At 43.0% G+C, this 21293-nt stretch overlaps 1 protein-coding gene across 3 annotated transcripts in view; it reads right to left on the reverse strand.

The window, feature by feature from the left end:
• The window catches only part of arhgef3 (Rho guanine nucleotide exchange factor (GEF) 3), a 402557-nt gene that overhangs the window by 45065 nt on the left and 336199 nt on the right, over positions 1–21293 (reverse strand). The window contains exon 1 of one of the 3 annotated variants that reach the window (XM_038812816.1): positions 11668–12024. The exons of the other annotated variants lie outside the window; for them this stretch is intronic. Within the exon in view, the coding sequence (XP_038668744.1) occupies positions 11668–11763 (96 nt within the window). The 5' untranslated portion in view covers positions 11764–12024. Of the gene's footprint in view, positions 1–11667; positions 12025–21293 lie in introns of those variants that run through there. 3 annotated transcript variants of the gene reach the window in all.

Genomic DNA, 21293 nt, shown 5'->3' on the forward strand with positions numbered 1-21293 from the left:
CCCCGCTGATTCCAGCGGCCCGCGCCGCACCAAACTCGCCGGCGCAAATGGCACCGATTCTCCGCACCTCTGAGAATTGCACGCCAGTGTCGGGGCGTCGTGGCGAGGTTGCGCCGATTCTCCGGCCCCAGGCTCAGAGAATCACCCCCTAGATTTAGGAATTAATTAAATCGGTCACCTTATTTTGAACCAAATTGTGACCCCCCTATTTTCTTGGTCAATGTAAATGGGATGGAACATTAAAGAGCCTATTAGGTCCAGCCCATAACTCAAAACAATTTTGAATTGGGGGAAAGAAACACTATTTATTCTGTTGGTGGGCATTTTGTGATACTGGACTATGATATAAATTATAGGTGGCCCTGTAACTACATTTGTGCTCCTATATTACTGTTGAGTTCTGATGAAACAAAAGGTACTCTTTGGCTTGGATGTCCATTTAGAAGAAGCAATTTGTAGAAATAGATAGTGTGTACACAATGCTGTTAATATCAGAAAAGACACAAAATGGCTGTTAGCTATTTTGTAATATTAATGACACAAAATGACTGAACAAATCACATTCCCTGTAAACTGTCTCATGAAAACCAACCATGGGTATATATAGGGAGCATCCTAACAGCCACTGATAACAGCCTCACAGAACAAGACATCCTTGATAAAGCTCAAGGACTATAGCTGGAGACAGGACATATCATGTTAGTTTTGAATGACTTCTGTATGAAGTTAGGGGTGGGTAAGACAGCACCAACTTTAACCATTATGTGATAACTCAGATGCTAGGAAAATTGATTGACTGCATGTAATAAGTGTGATGCGATTATAGTTGATTGATTGTATGTAAACCAGAATACAACTAATTCTGCCCCTTGAATCTGTATGTTAACCCGTGTGAGCCTTAGCTTAAGTGAGATAAGGTGCCGTCAAAGGCTGCGGAGTCGCAGACCTCGTCTCCCAGAATTCTGACATAATAAACTACATTTTAATTTATACTCAGGCCTTCGTGTGAATATTTTCACCTCTAACAATTCCGATCAAAATCTCAACTTCTTGACACTTCTGTCCATCAGTATTCTTCAATATATCTCTTCCATATGGTTGAAGAGAAAAGTTATCAAACTCTTACAACTACTTCTCAATGTTTTGTATTGATGATTTCCCCATTAAATTTTGGCATTCAAGACCAACCACAGTGTTTATAATAGGAGGCCATTATCACACAGCGTTTCAGTGAAAATTAGCTCTGATTATTAACTCATCAAGGAGAAAGAACGAGGCAAGACAGTTGCTCCATTGTCTGCTTAGGATTGAATCAGTGACCTGAACAAATCTCTAAAAGGGGCTGCAACACACAGACCTGAAAAATCACAATGAATTCCCTTATATTGCTCCTCTTATTTAGTCGCATTAGCATTGTTCCCAAAGCTGTAATCCTTTGACTAAGGCCACAGGAGAATGAATAAGGATTGGTGGCTACCATAGTTCACACAAAGGTTGACTGCAAGACCCTGCTGGACCAGTCCGGCTCCAGCATTTCCAGAGATGCAACTAATCCTGACAAAGACATGTAAAATGCAGCAACTGAAAAGTATGGAGCACGGTCTAGAAATTAAAACATTACGCCAGATTTTACTAGATTGTCACCGTTAGAAGCACAGAAAGGAATTCCTACTGACGGATTTCAGGGAAAAAAAACATCTGTCAATTGCACTTATCTGTGATTCACAGAGCGGGTCTTTGAATTTTGAGTTTCAGATTTTCTCCTTTTTTGTGCCGATAGCTAACTAGCATACTCTTACAGCTAATTATCTTGTTGGAATTCACAGTATCCACAGGCTAGGATAAAGATTATGCTCTATCCTTTTGCAGTATACAGAGGAATGAAGGATGAGGTTGGGAGTGGTGGATCGTGGCAGAGAGACGCTGTTGGGAGATTGTGGTGCAAAATTACTACTGGGAGGAGCAGGATGATCATGAGTGATCAACTTGGCACTGATATGGCTAGGAGGGCCAGACTTCCATTGGAGGTACTGGAGTTCTACAATTGCCTTGCTTATTTTATTCATCTCCTTAAATCAGGTATTTTAAAAGACAATGTGTGCATGATCTGCTGTATTGGATTTCATGGAAGAGTGGGGGTGGATTAACAAGTCTCATGTAGGATGGGGAAAAAAACACTACTGCACCAGATATAACAAAGGCATGCATTGATACGTAGGTGTCAGAGCTCCAAAGTATAACAATTATACATATCACCCTAATTACCATTTCTATTCTATGTCATTTAACTGAACATCAAAGCTCTAAAGAATCGCCACTTCCACAGTCGTTCCTAATGTTTTCCAGAGTAAATTTCTGCGATAACAACTCGTAAGTATACAACACATTTAGCATAGAATAAAACCTCAAGATATTTCACAAAGGCCTAGGGAAAAATGAATGCTGAGCCAAAGAAATACACATCAGGAGAGGACAAAAAAAAAGCTTCTTTCTGGCGGCATGGTGGCGCAGTGGTTGACACTGCTGCCTCACGGCGCCAAGTACCCAGCCCCGGGAAACTGTCCGTGTGGAGCTTTCACATTCTCCCCGTGTCTGCGTGCGTTTCACCCCCATAACCCAAAGATGTGCAGGGTAAGTGGATTGGCCTGCTAAACTGCCCCTTCATTGGAAACACGTTTTTAAAAGCTTCTTTCAAGAGGGATCTATGACAGTTTTAAAGGGAGAGGGAGGCAGGCAGGGAGAGGAGTTTAGGGAGGGAATTTCAGTGCATAGTAAGCTTGGTGGCCAATTACATGACCTCCTGTGGTAGGGCAAAGGGAGGAGAGGTGGCACAGGAGGTCAGGGGAGGAGAGTTCTGATGTTTGGGGTGGAGGAGGTGTTGAGGTTGCTGCAACAGATAGATGAGTCTATGAAGGGATTTAAACACCAGGATGAAAATGTTTAATTCCAACTGTTGGATGACTAGAAACCAATGCAGGTGAGCAAGGACAGTGGTCATTGGTGAGTGAGACCTTGTACACAATAGAAGAATGATTTGGAATTTTTTTTTAATAACTATAATGATTTATGGACATGCATTTAAAGAATATCATCGAACATCTGGAAAAATGATGCAGCATTGATATGAAATGGCAATTATTCAGTAGATTCAAAGCAATGTATGGAACGACAGATCAAAACTTCAATCATAGCTTCCTTTCATAGTCTTCAAAGAATGACTGCATTGGATTTCTTGTCCAATGATTAATCTGTGGTAGATTCTGATGCCCCAAATATAGCAGCTGGACATCCTAATGGATCTTAATGTACTGAACCCTGTAGTTTCAGCTGTCTGTACAATAATCTGAAAGACAATCTGTACTTTGAGTTTAAACTAATTATATGGTATAGTACACCATGCCAAGTTTATTTTTTTTTTTTTTACAAAGAGATACGCCTCATTATCTAATATAAACCTATAAAGAAAATAAGGATTGCTTCCTTCTTTAACACCAGATATTCTTGAAGGCGAAGTGTATCTTAATTTAAAACATGTAATTCAAGAGTCTCTCTCGCTGTAGGATTTTTTTTTAAAGGATTTTTAAAAAATGCTAACCACATTCATTGCTTCCATAGCTACACATCTGTGAAGATTGAACTACCTTCTAATTTGCAGCTGTTGTCAAGGTCTCTCATTGAACCCGCTATTAAAATCCACAAATGCTACATAAAAGAAAGTTTGAGTATGCCAACTTGAAACCTATTGAAATATCTCAGATAATCAAAGCAATTTTGCTTTATCACAGCAATAAAACCTGTTTCGTGTAATATTTTGGATAGAACCAGCAACCAAAGCCAAATTAAAACAACTTTGCACCATTAATTGGGAAAGCAAGAACCAGCAAGAATTATTCGTGATCTGGGTATCAAAGATAAGTTTCAAATTGCTTGTGTACTCAGACTAGAACTGTCTGAAAGATTAATAATTTAACAAGTACAACTGACTTCTGCTTTAGGACTATATAAAGTAAGGCATTAATCTGCATTAAAATCTGCCTGCCTGGTCTGGTTAGGTGCTAAGTCAACCATTCAAGACCATAACACACAAACATTAAAAAAATACTACATTTGACTAGAGGCCGATTGTGTACAGTTCATGTCAAATGTTTCCTGCTGCAAACTAACTGGATTGAGAAGTTGGATTCAAGCATTTCCAAAGCCTTAAATCTGGTTGGTATTAAATTATGCCAGAGACAGAGGAATCTTTGTGCTGTGCATGTTAGCATTTCTTTTGAGTGATTCACAATAACCTGAACTATTTTTACCATCACACACCCAAGAGGAAGACTCCTTCAAATAATTAGTGATTTAATAGTTTATTGACCTGTACAAAGGTATACTAAATATCATCCTTCGGACGAGAGGAATTGTTCTAGGATCTTTGAATACTTTGTAGTGATTGGCAAATCTTGTTGTTCGAAATGTAGCTGATATGTTGTTTAATGTTTATACTTTTTTTTTTAAGCTCTTCCGATTTCCTCAGGATTAGTTAGTACTTGATATTGTACAATGCCAGAAGAGACCTGAAGGTCCATACAAATGTCATCTTAGAAAACTTATAAAAGCTGAGTAACAGCTTCACAAATGTAGACATAGCCAAAGAAAGGTGGTCAACTCAAAGACAGCTGATTACACATGATAAGGGATCGCACTGTAAATGCAGTGCGACACTGGCAGGCCAGAACTTATGGCAAAGATACATGCAACAGGGGGCAGCACGGTGATGCAGTGGTTAGCATCGCTGCCTCACAGCCCCGCGGTCCCAGGTTCCATCCCGGCCCTGGGTCACTGTCCGTGTGGAGGTTGCACATTCTCCCTGGGCGTGATTCACCGATCGCAGGACTAAGTGTCTGCGCCGTTGTGAACGCCGTCGCGTTTCATGACAGCACGGAACGGGCGCGGGCAGTAGTGATTCTGGCCCCCACGCCGCTCCAGCCTTACATGCGCAGTGGCGAAGCGCCAACAGATGCATGCACGGTAGACTCACGGAACACTCTGACCCCGACGCAACATGGCACGGGGGTTCTTGGGCCGGACGCGCAACGAAGTAGTCCTGGGGGGGGACAGCCCGCCGATCGGTGAGCCCCAATCGTGGGCCAGTGCCCATCGGAGGCCCCTCCCCCAGGGACGGAGCCCTCCTGCCCCCCCCTCCCCCCACAGGCCGGCCTCTGACCCTTCGCGCAGAGTTCCCACCGGCAGCAACCAGGTGTGGACGGCGCCAGCGGGACACTGCTTTTTCCGTGCGGCCGCCCAGGCCGGAGAATCGGCAGCCCTGCCGCGTACAGCGGCCCTTGACCGGCGCCGCGCCAAAGGCGCCAATTCTCCACACCTCGGAGAATCGCGCGCCGGCATGGCGCGGTTGCGGCGATTCTCCGGGAATCCCGCCCCCTCTGTTTGCATGGGTTTTGCCCCCACAATTTCAGACCGTAAGCAATTTCTAAATTGCTTTCAAATGCACCGTTTTGTAACTACAACACCAGTGACCAAATGTTGCATGTATCTTTCTTTTAATAAATTTAGAATACCCAATTCATTTTTTCCAATTAAGGGGCAATTTAGTGTGGCCAATCCACCTACCCTGCACATCTTTGGGTTGTGCGGGTGAAACCCACGCAGACACGGGGAGAACGTGCAAACTCCACACAGACAGTGACCCAGGGCCGGGATTTGAACCCGGGTCCTCAGTGCCGTAGTCACAGTGCTAACCATGAGCCACCATGCTGCCTTCCCAAGCGGGATTTGAACCTGGTACCCTGGTGCTGTGAATTTACAGTGCTAACCTTTGTGCTTCAGTGCCACATGGGGATGGGAAACATATCAGCCATGAATGAATGGCGGAGCAGACTCGATGGGCCATATGGACGAATTATGCTCCTACATCTTATGGTCATGTGCACTCCCTCCATAGCAAGATCAGCCTTCCACAGACGAGGCCAAAAACTGCACACAATATCCAGGTATGGTCTTACCAAAGCTCAGTATAATTGCAGAAAGAGATCTCTGTTCCTGTACTCAAATCTTCTTGCTATGAAGGCCAACATACCATTTGCCTTCTTTACTGCCTGCTGCAACTTCATGGTTACTTTCAGCAGCTGGTGTACATGGATATCCAGGTCTCGTTGCAGCTAGGGCAAGGGAGTGGCCTAGGTAGGGTGCTCTTTTAGAAGGTTGGTGCAGACTTGATGGGTCGAAAGGACGCCTTCTGCTCTGTAGGAATTCTATGGTTCTTCTTCACATTCCCATCTCTCAATCTCATTCACATAATAATTTGCCTTCTTGTTTTTGCTGTCAAAATTGATAACCTCACATTTATCCATATACTGCATCTGCCATGCATTTGCCCACTTAATAACTGGTCCAAATCACACTGAAGCATCTCTGCATCCTCCTCACAGCTCACCCTCCCTCCCAGCTTTGTGTCATCGGCAAATTTGGAAATATTACATTTAGTTCCTTCATCTAAATCATGAATGTACATTGTGATCAGCAGGGGTCCTAGCGCTGATCTCTGTGGTACCCCAGTGCTCTCTGCCAGCCATTTGGAAAAATGGCCATATATTCCTACTCTTTGTTTCCTGTCCCTAAACCAGTTTTCGATCCATATCAATACACTACCCTCAATCCCAAGTGCTTTAATTTTACATGCTAATCTCTTAAATGGGACTTTGTCGAAAGTCTTCTGAAAGTCCAAATAAATCACATCCATTGGCTCCCCTCATCAACTCTACTAATTACATCCTTGAAGGATTCCAGTAAATTTGTCAAGAGTGATTTCCCTTTCATAAATCCATGCTGTTTCTGTTTGACCCTGCCACTGTTTTACAAGTGCTCTGCTATTAAGTCTTTTATAATGGACTCTAGCATTTTCTCCACCAACATCAGCTGACTGGTCTACAATTCAGTTTTTTCTCTGCCTCTCTTTAAATTACATTAGCTACCCACCAATCTGTAGGAACTGTTTAGAGCCTACAGAATCTTGCAATATGACCACCAATGCATCCATGATTTTTAGAGCCTCTTCCTTAAATACTCTGCGATGTAGATCAGGCCCTAGGGATTTTTGGCTTTCAGACCCACCAATTTCTCCAGCACCGTTTCCCTACTCATACGGATTTCTTTGTTCCCTATTATAAATTCTCTCGTTTCTGACAGTGTGAAGATATCAAGTATTTGCAACTAAAGTAATAATAATTCCTATCTCTTTAAAACTGTTGAAATTACTAATTTCTTTAATTGAAAGTAGCGATAATTACACACTAATGTTAATTTTCCCATTATTAATTATAAAGTAATTTAGTGTTTAACTGTATTCAGGCGGTAGGCATTATCTGTGGATTCAGTTAACTGAAACGGTGGTTGTTGGTTTTGGAGGTGTATGCTCATACTGTACATCTCTAAATAAAAATTTATAAAACGTATAAAGATTAGGCTCCTATTGCATCCTTCACTGCTATCTGGATTATAACACCCATGAATGTTGACCGCTTTAACGCAGCTGAGGAAGGTTTCTGCAACACCTATGTTATGGTAACAAATGGGATCCCAACAATTTTTGCTTAAACTAATTGCAATCAGCTCATGTACAGAACATAGTTAAACATCCTGATTCATATGCAAACAGGCCAGTGGTAAACATAACAGTGTACCAGTGAATTTCTAAATATGGAAGGCTCATTGTAATTTATCAATATTGAGTTCATTACCACTTCAACCCGGGCAGCACGGTGGCACAGTGGTTAGCATTGCTGCCTACGGCGCCGAGGACCTGGGTTCGAATCCCGGCCCTGGGTCACTGTCCGTGTGGAGTTTGCACGTTCTCCCCGTGTCTGCGTGGGTTTCGCCCCCACAACCCAAAGGTGTGCAGGTTAGGTGAATTGGCCACGCTAAATTGCCCCTTAATTGGAAAAAACAATTGGGTACTCTAAATTTAAAAAAAAAATTACCACTTCAACCCCACTCTATGTTCAAATCTCAGCAATCCCATCAGGAAGTGGAAACAAAATCCTCAATAATGCAAATTAATGTATCCACAAGAGGAAACATCCTCAGCTCATCTTGAAACGGTGTTACAATTAGACTTGAAGAAAATAATTCTGCATGTAAGAAATTAGCCAGAAAGTATGAGGCAAATGAAAAGTTTTTAGAAGCTGCAATTTAGCAGCTTGATTACATGCAAACTCTATTTGTAACTCTGTTTCTCAAGAACCATCAACTCAAATTTTCCTACCTCAAATTTGTGTACAACCAACAGTGGGAAGAAAATAGTTTTAACAGGCTTCAGTTCTGCTCCTAATTGATTTGATTGTTTTGAAAACCTCCAGTTGTGCCTGCTGACTGATCTGAATGGTTCATATTAACAACCCCCAAGGCCACTAAAAATAAACACGAATATATCTTGTAAAATGCTGACAAGTTGACTTTCGGAATGAAAAAGTGATGACTTGCGTATGGGTTTCTGGCATTTCACACCTGGGACAGCACTTGGGCCTTACAATTAGTTGCTGTGACCTTGAGCTGGGGAGAGGAAAATCCTGCTGCCTACAGAACATATGTTCAGTACAAGCAAGTGAGGAAGAGGGAATACTCATTTTTTAAATCAGTAAAGTGATAAATATTGTATAGTTTTATACTGAAACTAATTAATAACACTGGAATCAGAAGTACATCATTACTGTTAAAAATCTGAACTATCTCCCTAGTAACACAAGTACTAATGTATCCACAGCAAGGAAAGCCTGAGAATAAAAAGCAGCCAAAGTCTGCTGACCCACGATAATACCCGAGGCTAAATGAGCTACAGTTTGAGATACAGGTGTGCCACCACCACAATTCCCTCCCCATTGAGTCACTTTCTACATCCCACAATTTTAAGCAAACTGAGAACCTTAGGTAACCTGGGCAACAAAGAATACATTTAAACAAACCAAACAAAAATGCATTTTTAGTCATTGTTACTTAACCTTCCAGTCACATATAATGTTATCTCTAAAATGAAATGAAATCCTTTTACAACACTGCTCCTGTCATGAGAATAGGAGTGAGGCAGGTATCCATTTACTCTGTATCTATTCTGTACTGTTTGTTTCAGTTCTTATCTGAAAAATAATTAATCTTGGAAAGGACCCGTCAAGCACAAAATATTTTACTGCAAAATGTATTTTTTGATGTAGAAAGCACCACTGAAAAATGGTCTTGAAATGTTTCAACTGTAAATTCCATCTGAATTAATTTTTAGACTGCACATTTTCCACGTTTTATTATAAATTACCCTTTCTCCACACACCAACCCATCCACCCACAAGTGGCTGGCTGTGCCAATGCAAATTAAATTAATGAATTAGCATTAATTACAATTTAAAAACCGATAACCAAACTTGTCCTAAACATTGACATCCTGTCTTAATGGGAAAATGAGAAGGTCAATCAAGTTTAACTTTTAATAACTAAAGCCAAAGAGACTAGTTGGAAGACTTGAATGTACCCAAACAGATAGAAGTCATAACCACTGTGAGCACTGTTGCTGTTGCAACATGCTGAAGCTAGAAGGCGTCCGAGTCTTGTTTGTTCAGAGCATAAAATTCTGGACAGTCTGAAAACTCCTCCCTCATCCAAAAATACAAATGGGGGTTTGAATCAGCAGTGAATGCCTTAGCGACGGTTGTGTAGTTATGAACTGCACATGAAGCTCATTTTGTTGAAATTTCCTCTAACAGCAAAGAAATACATTGAGTGATTCATAGTGACCTGAATCAAAAGACAATACAAAGACAGACTTGCAGCTATCTGTATCTTCACATTTAACAATCAGCTTTGACAGGAAGTGGCTGTTATGTAAGCACATGATTTATTCTGTATTTGACAAAAGAGTGCCAAAACGTCAACACTACTTGGAAGACCATGTGAAGACAGAGGAATTGATTTAACAAGAATACAAAGTTACAAAGTTGCTTAAAAGGCAAGTAGTGACAATTTTAATTAGAAAGATTGGAGAAGGCAGCTTTTTAGTTATTTTGGGATGATATTGTGGGTCTAAGAGATTCTCAGGTAAAGTGATAGACGTAATTTCAACTTGTATCTGTAGGCTAAAATTTGACTGGCTGAATGAGACAATTCAGTTCACCATAAAATAAAATTGTACTAAATCAGGTTTCTCCACAGGGGCACAGTAGCACTGTGGTAGCACAGCTGCTTCACAGCTCCAGGGTCCCAGGATTGATTCCCGGCTTGGGTCACTGACTGTATGGAGTTTGCACATTCTCCCCGTGTCTGTGTGGGTTTCCTCTGGGTGCTCCGGTTTCTTCCCACAGTCCAAAGATGTGCAGGTTAGGTGGATTGGCCATGCTAAATTGCCCTTAGTGCCGAAAAAGGTTAGGTGGGGGTCACTGGGTTAGGGGGTTACAGGGATAGGGTGGATGTGTGGGCTTAGGTAGGGTGCTCTTTCCAAGGGCCGGTGCAGACTCGATGGGACGAATGGCCTCCTTCTGCATTGTAAATTATATGAATTCTATTCCATCTAGAACTGACAAAAACTTAAAACACACATGCAACAGGTTAGCAAACACTCATTTTCTAACATCTGTAATCAGATTTATCAGACTGGTTTTTTTATTATAATCTGTGATACCTTTTTCCTCCCTGTCAGCCTGACTTAAATCAGCATAAATTCACTCATAGCTCAGTGAGTAGCTGTTGAATGAAACTGACAAGTAAATCAATGCCATTGGTTTGAAATTCCAATCAGAAGATACCACCCTATAACAGGTACATTCCCCATTTAAAGTCTCAATTCCCATTGAGAGGTTGCATGGACAAAAGCAACCAAAGATAAATTGTGCACTGCAAGTAGATTCAAACAAATCTATTTGGGATCATCTGTAAATACAGGGATGGAGTCTTGAGGTTCGTCTCTCCTCGCCAGGGTGTGTGCACAGTTATATCCTGCTTCAGTATTAAAAAAGAGCACACACCCATATGGAAACTACACTGTAAAGGTTCACACAATAAAATTCCTATACTTTTCCCGAGTCCAGTAGGGCTAGACAGCTCTCCCTCCCCCTCTGCCAGGCCTAATCCTCAAAGGGGTTGCACATTACTGTATCAACAAAGCACAAACCGCTCAGCGAAGCAGCCAGGATGGAAGTGGCAGACTTTGGAAATCAGAGAGGATTTCACATCAGCTGTTGTCTGGATCGGAGACTTCAAAAGACGGGGGGGGGGGGGGGGGGGAGGGGGAGCAGTTTTCATTCTTAACAATGGAGCTGGTCCATTTACTACAGCGAGTTAGTGAGGGGTCCAAATGATGGGAGAAAAGAAGGCGTCTGACAGCTAAAAGGCTGTCGCTGTGAGGGGAATACTAAATCGGTTTGTCATCCCTCCAACATTGAGAATTTATTTTAAAATAAACAATTGCAAAATTATGCCAAGTTGAGTAGTTTTATAAGTGACGGGTTTGACTGAAGAAAGGTGTTTCTGAAGTAACAAGACAGTTTACAATAGAAAGAGGGAATCGTACAAATCATTTTCAATGCTGCGCCTCATATTCGGAAGCTTAACAATTTACTTAACCATCTTAAAGTTGGTCAGCACAAAGCAACTGCTATCGCATGCAGACAAAACACAATACGGTACCTCGGTTTCTTTAATGCTCGAGCTCACAGTCTGCACTTCCAAGGCACAGTTTGTCCTCTTGGCTGCAATACAATATGGGTAATCCTTGGCCACCATGGTGGCAGGTGACGATATCTTGGAGTTCACTGTTGAGGACAGTGTAGTGCGGAACTCGAGAGTCAGGCTGTGCCTTGCAGCCACGGTGCTGCCGAGCGCTGTAGCAGTCGGTGCTCTCTGCTCTGCTCTCCTTCCCCCTCCGCGCCTGCCCGCATGGCCCGCCCGACTGGAAGTCAGCAACGGGGGGGAGACAGGCTGCCGCTGACAGCAGCCCGAGAGTGGGAGCGCCAGTCAGTCAGAGCGAACAACCCGCCCACAGGCAAGCGAGCCACTCACTGTGGAACCGGATCGACGGAATGGAGCAAATCGCCTAACCGCACAAAAAAACAGCTTGGACGGAGAGAGAAGACGCAAACTTTCCGCCTCGGTTAACGAAATTCTGCTTCTTTTGCACTTTCTCACCCCCTCCCCTCCCCAGAAGTGACTAAAGTTTGATCTGCACGGTAAAAAGGGGGTTCCCTGATTTGTTAGTTTCAGAATGTAGTGAGCCTCGATACAGAACGTTGTAATTGCTGGTTTTGTTACCCTCATTGGTGGGGCTATTACATTTTGTCTATTTTTACACAAAATCAGAGGTAGACGCAATGTTTCTTCTCCAGCACTGAATGTTAAGCAGCTCCCAGTTCTCTGTAGCCACGGCATGCCACCCCGGTGACTAGGAAACGTGAAGGGGAGCCTGAGGAAATCTCTGTCTTTCCCTCCTACTTCCAATCCAAATCCAGCAATTCAAAACATGGAGCCTGTGGTGTCAAACCATTGGTTTGAATCAGCACCATTTAACATTTACTGTGTGCCACGCTCTCGGGCCACCCTCTTCAGCCCAAATTGAGAAGCTTGTCAACAGGTTTATTTTGAGCGACCCGCACTCGAAAGACCCAGCGATCGGGGCGCCACAATCACCTGCAGCAAGTGCGCGTTCGCCCAGGAGAGAATTAGCCCAAACCCTGGTTGCCGCCGCTTGATATGAACTGAGGGAGGTCAGATTATGACTTTCACTGTGATGCCTAACATTCATGATTAAGTTTCAGGTCCGTCGAGTGGCAACTTGGGACCGCATGAACGGCTACAGTCCAGGAATGAGGAAAAAAATAACCAAATTGTATTGTTCATCCCATCTCCACACCTTCTGCTTTCTCCTCATCCTTCAGTAAACCGCCTCCTCTCAAATCTGTGGCCACTGTTCCCACAAACCCCTCTCTGAATCAGGTTTCCACCTCGAACAAAGCATCGAATTGTTCCACATCAAAGTCACATTTGACACCCTCTGTGACTATGATGTATTATTCCTCCACAATCTGCAGCCTTTCACACAACATGCCCCTCTAGTATTTTCTAATTTATTCAGCCTCTGCTTGGTTTCACACTTATCCAATTGTAGTCAATCTTCAGCCATGGCTTCTCTTTTCCACCCCCACACCATTATCTGTGAAGTTCCCCATGGATCTTTTTCTTCATTCTTTCATGTGGGCATCACTGGCAAGGCCAACATTTGTTGCCCATCCCTAATTGCCTATGACCTGAGTGACTTGTGAGGCCATTTCAAGGGACAATTAAGAGTTAGCCACATGGGCAGAACGCTAGCACAGTGGTAGCACTGTTGCTTCACAGTGCCAAGGTCCCAGGTTTGATTCCCGACTTGGTCACTTGTCTGTGCGGAGTCTGCACGTTCTCCAGGTGTCTGCGTGGGTTTCCTCTGGGTGCTCCGTTTCCTCCCACAGTCCAAAGATGTGCAGGTTAGGTGGATTGGCTATGTTAAATTGCCCTTAATGTCTCAAAAAAAGGGTAAGTGGGTTATCGGGATAGGGTGGAGGTGTGGGGATAGAATCATAGAATTACAGGGCAGAAGGAGGCCATTCGGCCCATCGAGTCTGCACCGGCCCTTGGAAAGTGCACCCTACTTAAGCCCACACATCCACCCTATCCCCGTAACCCAGCAACCCCATCTAACCTAAGGACAATTATTTTCCTATTAATAAATCCACAGCAAACCTGAGATAAGATGAACTCAGAGTGTTAGTTTATTTGCACACACTGAAACCAAGATTTACAGGGCAAAGACCAAAGGGAAAAGAATTACTGTTTCACGTGAGACCTGAATCAAACTCCATTCTTGTATTCCTTCACAAAGGGTGGCAGGTTAAAAACCAATGCTGGATAATTCACTTTTCCAGGAGGGATGACTTTCAAAATGAGATAGGCACGCAGAGATGAATCAGTCTTTTAGGCGATAGTACAGACGTTCCGTAGAAAACGGCATTGATGTGACCCGGCATTCAAAGCTGGACAGAGCCCTTTTATGAACTGCTGCTAGGTAGATGGAAAAATGTCAGACTGAGGTTTCTAAGTAGCAAGCGGCAATATTACTGGTTCCACCAACTGGGTGGGGGGTATGGGGGGGGCGGCATATGACATGACTTCACCCCTCCATTTTCCATTTTGGCTTTGACAAAGGGTATGTATCCCTTTGTCTGGGTCCATGAGATTGTTAATGTTTCAACCATTAAGTCTTGAAGAGGGGTTGCTGGGCCCTTTCGCCCAGCAGATGAATCCGCTCTGCTTGGCTTGGCATGGCATGAAATGTAGGTTGTATAATTCCCATTGGACTTGGTCTTGTAGACCACAGAGGATCTTCAGAGATAACGAGGTGTCAGCTTCTGCGAAACTGACAAATTAGTACTTAGAGAAACATAGAAACAAAGAATATAGGAGCAGGAGTTGACCATTCGGCCCATCATATCTGCTCCACCATTCATTATGATCACGGCTAATCATGCAACTCAGTAACCTGTTGCGGCTTTCCACTCATATCATAGAATCCCTACAGTGCAGAAGGAGGTCATTTGGCCCATTGAGTCTGCATCAACTCTCCAGAAGAGCAATCCACATCCCCCACCCCTCAACCCAGTAACCTATTCTACACATCTTTTGACACTAAGGGACAATTAAGCATAGCCAATCCACTTAACCTGCACACCGTAACCAACACATGATCCCTTTAGCTCCAAGTGCTATATCTAATGCCTTCTTCAAAACATACCTCAACTGCTTTCTGCGGTAGAGAATTCCATAGGCTCACTACTCTCTATGGAAAGAACTTTCAAATCTCAATCCTAAATAGTTTACCCCGTATCCTTAGACTGTGACCCGTGGTTTTGGACTCCCCCACCATCGGGAATATCATTCCTGGATCTACCCTGTCTAGTCCTGGTAGAATATTATTGGGATCCAGGAGATTCCCCCCTCATTCTTCTAAACTCCAGCGAATATAATCCCAATCGATACAATCTCTCCTCGTATGTTACTGCCGCCATCCCAGGAATCAGTCTGGTGAACCTTCACTGCATTTCTTCCATAGCAAGAACATTCTTCCTCAGATAAGCAGACCAAAACAGCACACAATATTCCAGGTGTGGTCTCACCAAGGTCCTGTATAACTGCAGCAAGACATCCCTGCTCTTGTATTTGAATCCTCTCGCTGTGAAGGCCAACACCTTCATGCCTTCATCACTGCCTGCTGCACCTGCATGCTTACTTCCAGTGACTGGTGTACAAGGACACCTAGATTTCTTTGCACATTCCCTTCTCCCAATCTATAACCATTCAGATAATAATCTGCCTTTCTGTTTTTACTACCAAAGTGGATAACCGTACATTTATCCAAATTATACTGCATCTGCCATACATTTGCCCACTCACTCAACTCGTCCAAATCACACTGCAGCATCTCTGCATCCTCCTCGCAGCTCACCCTCCCACCCAGCTTTGTGTCATCTGCAAATATGGAGATATTGCATTTAGTTCCTTCATCTAAATCATTAATAAACATTGTGAATAGCTAGGGTCCTAGCACCGATCCCTGCGGTTCCCCAAAAGACATTACCTGTCACTGGCAAACAGATCCGTTTATTCCTACCCTTTGTTTCCTGTCTGCCAACTAGTTTTCTATCCACCACAAAACATTATCCCCAATCCCATGTGCTTAAATTTTGAACGCTAATCTCTTCTGTGGAACCTTGTCAAAAGCCTTCAGAAAGTCAAATAAACCACATTCCCTTGCTCCCCCTCATCAACTCTACTAGTTACATCCACAAAGAATTCCAGTAGATTTGTCAAGCATGATTTCCATTTCATAAATCCAGGCTCTGTCTGGTCTTTCCACCGTTTTCCAAGTGCTCTGCTATTAAATCTTTTATAGTGGACTCTAGCATTTTTCCCACTATCAACGACAGGCTGACTGGTCTATAATTTCCTGTTTTCTCTCTACTTCCCTTTTGAAATAGTGGGGTAGCATTCGCTACCCACCAATCTTTAGGAACTGTCCCAGAGGCTATAGATTCTTTAAAAATGACCTCCAATGTACTCTGGAATGTAGATTATCAGGCCCTGGGTATTTACCAGCCTTCAATCCCATTAATTTCCTCAACACGCTTTTCCTACTCAAGTTCCTCCCCCTCACTAAACTCTTGTGTTCCGCAACAGTTCCGGTGCGTTATTTGTGTCCTCCATTGTGAAGACAGAAAAAAGTATGTATTTAGTTGGTCAGTCATTTATTTGTTACCCATTATAATTCCCTTGTTTCTGACTAAGGGATCTACATTTGTGTTCACCGATCTTTTTCTCTTCACATATCTATAGGAGCTTTTGCAGTTAGTTGTTATATTCCCCACTTGCTTACGCTCGTACTCTATTGTCCCTTTCTTAATCATTCCCTTTGTCCTTGTTTGCTGAATTCTAAACTGCTCCCAATCCTCCTGCTGTTTTTTTCTAGCCAATTTGATTACCTCTTCCTAATACTGTCTCTAGTTTCTCTTGTAAGCTATGGTTTGGCCACCTTTCTCGTTTAATTCTTGCAGGAATAAACAATTTTTTCAGTTCACCCATGTGCCATTTGAATGTTTGCCATTGCCTATTCACCATCATCTGTTTAAGTAACGTTCCCCAATCCATCATAACCAACTTGTGCCTCATACCATTGTAGATTTCTTTATTTTGATTCATATTATGGTTGCTAATCCCAAGGGGCCTCGCACAAATAGATTGCCAATTATTCCGTTCTCATTGCACATTACCCAGTCTAGGGTGGCCTGTTCTCTAGTTGGTTCCTCAACATATTGGTCCAAAAAACCATCCCGTAATCCAGGAATTTCTCCTCTACGGTATTGTTACTAATTTGATTTGCCCAATCTATATGCAGATTAAAGTCACCCATAATTACAGATGTTCCTTTATCGCATGCGTCTCTATTTTCCTGTTTAATGCCTTTTCCAACATCGCTACAGCTTAGAGGTCTACATACAACCTCCACTAACAATTTTTGCCGCTTGGTGTTTCTCAGCTCTACCCATAGATTCCACATTGTCGAAGCTAATATCCTTCCTCACTATTGCATTAATTTCCTCTTTTACCAGCAATGCAACTCAATCACATTTTCCTTTTTGTCCGTTCTTCCTAAATACTGAATACCCCCGGATGTTCAATTCCTATCCCTGGTGACCCAGCAGCTATGTTTCCGTAATCCAGACTATATCATTACCGGTTACACCTATTTGTTCAATTAATTCATGCACTTCATTCCGAATGCTCCGCGCATTAAGACACAAAGCCTTAAGGCTTGTCTTTTTAACATTCCTTGTCCCATTACCATTATTTTTCATTGTGACCCTGTCTGATCCTGGTGCTTGATTTATCTGCCTATCACAGTTCTTATTCCCTTTTGCCTCTTTAGTTCTTGTCCTTGTTTCTACTCCTCTGACTCTTTGCATAGGTTCCCTTCCCCCACCATTTTAGTTTAAACGCCCCCCCGACCAATCTAGTAAATACTCTCCCAAGACATCAGTCCCGGTCCTGCCCATGTGTAACCCATCTAGTTTTACGGTCCCAATTCCCCTAGAACCGGTCCCAGTTTCCCAGGAATCTGAAACCCTCCCCCTTGCATCATTTCTTCAGCCATGTATTCATCTTATTCTATCCTCCGATTTCTGATCTGACTAGCATATGGCACTGGGTAGTTCACTATCTTTGAGGTCCTACTTTTCAATTTACTTCCAAACTCCCTATATTCTGCTTTTAGGACCTCATCCCTGTTGTTCCCTATGTCGTTTGTGCCAATGTATACCAGAACCACTGGTTGTTCACCCTCCCCCTCCAGAATGTTCACAAGTAGCCACTCTGAGACATCCTTGACCCTAGCTTAAGGAGGCAACATACCATCCTGGAGTCTCATTTGCAGCCACTGAAACACCCCTTACAATTGGATCCCCTATAAGTGCTGCATTTCAACACTTTTTACTCCTCTCCAGTGCTGCAGAATCAACTGTGGTGCACAAATGTGGCTGTTGCTGCTTTCTCCAGAGAGGTCATTCCCCCAACAGTATCAAATGTGGTATATCTGTTTTGCAGGGCAATGGCCACAGGAGATTCCTCCACTGGCTGCCAAGTCCTCTTCCTCCACCCTTATTTGTTGAGACATGCATAGTTTCAAACATTTTAAAAGGTCTTTGTCCAGTTTTTATAATATTACAAATTAGCCATGAGGATATCTCTATATATTATAAAAATATAGAGTGTGAGGTCTTAATGCCCTGACATGAACCAGATTATTTTTTCCCTAAACAATCAATGATAGGTTCAAGGTCACCATCACGGAGACTGGTTTTCAATTCCAGATTTATTAATTGAATTTAAATTCCACCAGCAGCCATGGGTGGATTTGAACAGATGTTCTCAGTACATTAGCTTGGGCCTCTGAATCACTATTCCAGTGAGACTATCATTGTACCACTGTGTCCCCCATCCTACCTTCTTTCCTCTTGTTCATTTACATGCTTCCATGAGAATGTTTTGCAGACATGGAACAGTTTCTACAAAAACATTGATGATGCCAAGCTGTACCTTTCCATTACCTCTCCTGATTCCCTCCACTGCCTCTAGTCTGTCTGCTAGTTCAACATCCAGTCTTGGATGAGTCACAGTTTTGCTCAGCTAAACATTGAGATTCAACTGTAATTATCACCTATTGGTAAACTCTACACCCACACCACTGATTCAATTTCCCTCCCCAGCCACTGTCTCAGATGAAACCAGGCTGCTTCCAACCTTTGCATCCTATTCAATCCAGGCCGAGCTGTTCACCCCATATCCTGTCCATCGCATAATGCCTACATCCATCGCCATTACACTGCTCACCTTCATCCCTACGGTAGCCAATCTACTATTGAAAAGTTCATTTAAGGCCTTGCCATCTCTAGACTTGGTCATTCCAATGTTCTACCAGGTCTCCCAGTCTCCATATACTTCAGTTTATCAAAATCTCTACTTCTTGTACCCTAATCCGTACTTAAAGCTCTCTCACATATCACACTTGTCCCTGCTGTTATGATTAGCTTTTATTGTCCTCTGACTAAGGAAGGGAAAAAAGAACTGCAGCTCTGAATCCTGATCTCTCTGTAGCGCAGAGTTATTGAATAGCAGGCATATAATCAGGTTAGAACTCAGCTCTACGAGATTTTAAGTTTGGGTTGATGATTTGTCGCAAAAAATGCTGAAAATAACATAGCAATTGCGAGGCAGGACCATGTAGACAGTTGCAGGAACTTCCTCAACTATGGAAATGGTGATTGAGATGCAGAGATAATCTAAAACATTCCAAACCAAGTGCGAAAACTGAACTATAAAACAGATTCTGCCAGTGGACAATGACGGGCAGTGCTCAAAACCAGCGCAAGTCAGAAGAATCTAAGAAACAGAAGCATGAGCTGGTCATTTGGCCCTTTGATCCCACTCTGCCATTCAATAAGATCGTGGCTGATTTTTTTTACCTCAATTTTAAGTTCTTGTACTGTTTCGATATCCCTAGATTCCCTTAGTATCCAAAAGTCTGTTTGATGGCTGTTTTGATTTAGTCAATAACTAAGCTTTCAAAGCTCTTTGGATAACTCCAAAGATTCACATCACTTTGAGAGAAGAAATTTCGCCTCACCTCAGTCATAAATGGAGCTTGCGATTACACATTTATTTTAATTTGTAGAAAATCATGAGATAATTCGTTAAACATTAGCAAAATATCGTAAGATGCTGGAAATCTGAAATAACAGAAAATGCTCAGCAAGTTAGGCAACATCTGTGAAGAGAACAACAGTTAACGTTTCGAGCCTGTCACAGTTACATTTATCTATGTCAGTATTGTTAGGAATGATTACCCCATAGTCCTTGTTGAGACAAAGTTCTGTTATCATAATGAAAAAGTAACTTCATTGAAGCCTACTTGTGACAATAAAGGATTATTATTATTAGTGAGGATACACTCTATTGTGAAATGTGACACTATTGCTGTGGTAATGGGATAGATTTGGAATAGATCTCTTAGCATGGTGGTTAGCATCAATGCTTCACAGCTCCAGGGTCCCAGGTTCGATTCCCGGCTGGGTCACTGTCTGTGTGGAGTCTGCACGTCCTCCCCGTGTGTGCGTGGGTTTCCTCCGGGTGCTCCGGTTTCCTCCCACAGTCCAAAGATGTGCGGGTTAGGTGGATTGGCCATGCTAAATTGCCCGTAGCGTAAGGTTAATGGGGGGATTGTTGGGTTACGGGTATACGGGTTACGTGGGTTTAAGTAGGGTGATCATTGCTCGGCACAACATCGAGGGCCGAAGGGCCTGTTCTGTGCTGTACTGTTCTGTGTTCTATCTATCAGTTCAAACTGGTCATCCATTGGATATTCTGGGTCATCAGCAGCAGAATTCTATCTCGCCACCATTTGTAACCTTACAACCCGGAATTTCCTTACTCTACTTTTATCGTCAAGCCAGGAGGTCAATATTGGTTCAAGGAGTGTAGAAGACCTTGCCAGGCGCAGGAACTATCTAAAAAATGTGCCTAACTGCTGAAGCTACCACCCAATATCTCACTTATCTCCTTTCATTATGACCTTGGCAGCATCTTCCTTGGTAAAGAGGCATGGTAAGCCATGCCTTCAGCCTCCATGAACATAAAACCCCATCTTTTGATCCCTAATCAGTGCCACCTTTCCTCTTCGCTTTTCTGTATTTATATCCCCATGGAAGACCTTTGGATTCCCTTTCATGTTAACTGTTGGTCTTCTTGGTAGCACAGTAGTTAGCACAGTTGCTTCACAGCTCCAGGGTTCCAGGTTCGATTCCTGGCTTGAGTCACTGTCTGTGCGGAGTCTGCACATTCTCCCCGTGTCTGCGTGGGTTTCATCCGGGTGCCCCGGTTTCCTTCCGCAGTCCAAAGATGTGCAGATTAGGTGGATTGGCCATGCCAAATTGCCCTTAGTGTTCAAAAAAGGTTCGGTGGGGTTACTGGGTTACGGGGATAGGTTGGAAGTGTGGGCTTAAATGGGGTGCTCTTTCCAAGGGCCGGTGCAGACTCGATGGGCCGAATGGCCTCCTTCTGCACTGTAAATTCTATGATTCTGAAGAATGCACCAAGCATTCCATACTGAAAGCTCTGGACGCCCACAACTAATGAATTGGATTACAGCTCTGCAATCCAGCAAAATTGAGTTATGAATG

Source organism: Scyliorhinus canicula, chromosome 11, assembly GCF_902713615.1.
Source record: "Scyliorhinus canicula chromosome 11, sScyCan1.1, whole genome shotgun sequence".
Lineage (NCBI taxonomy): Eukaryota > Metazoa > Chordata > Chondrichthyes > Carcharhiniformes > Scyliorhinidae > Scyliorhinus > Scyliorhinus canicula.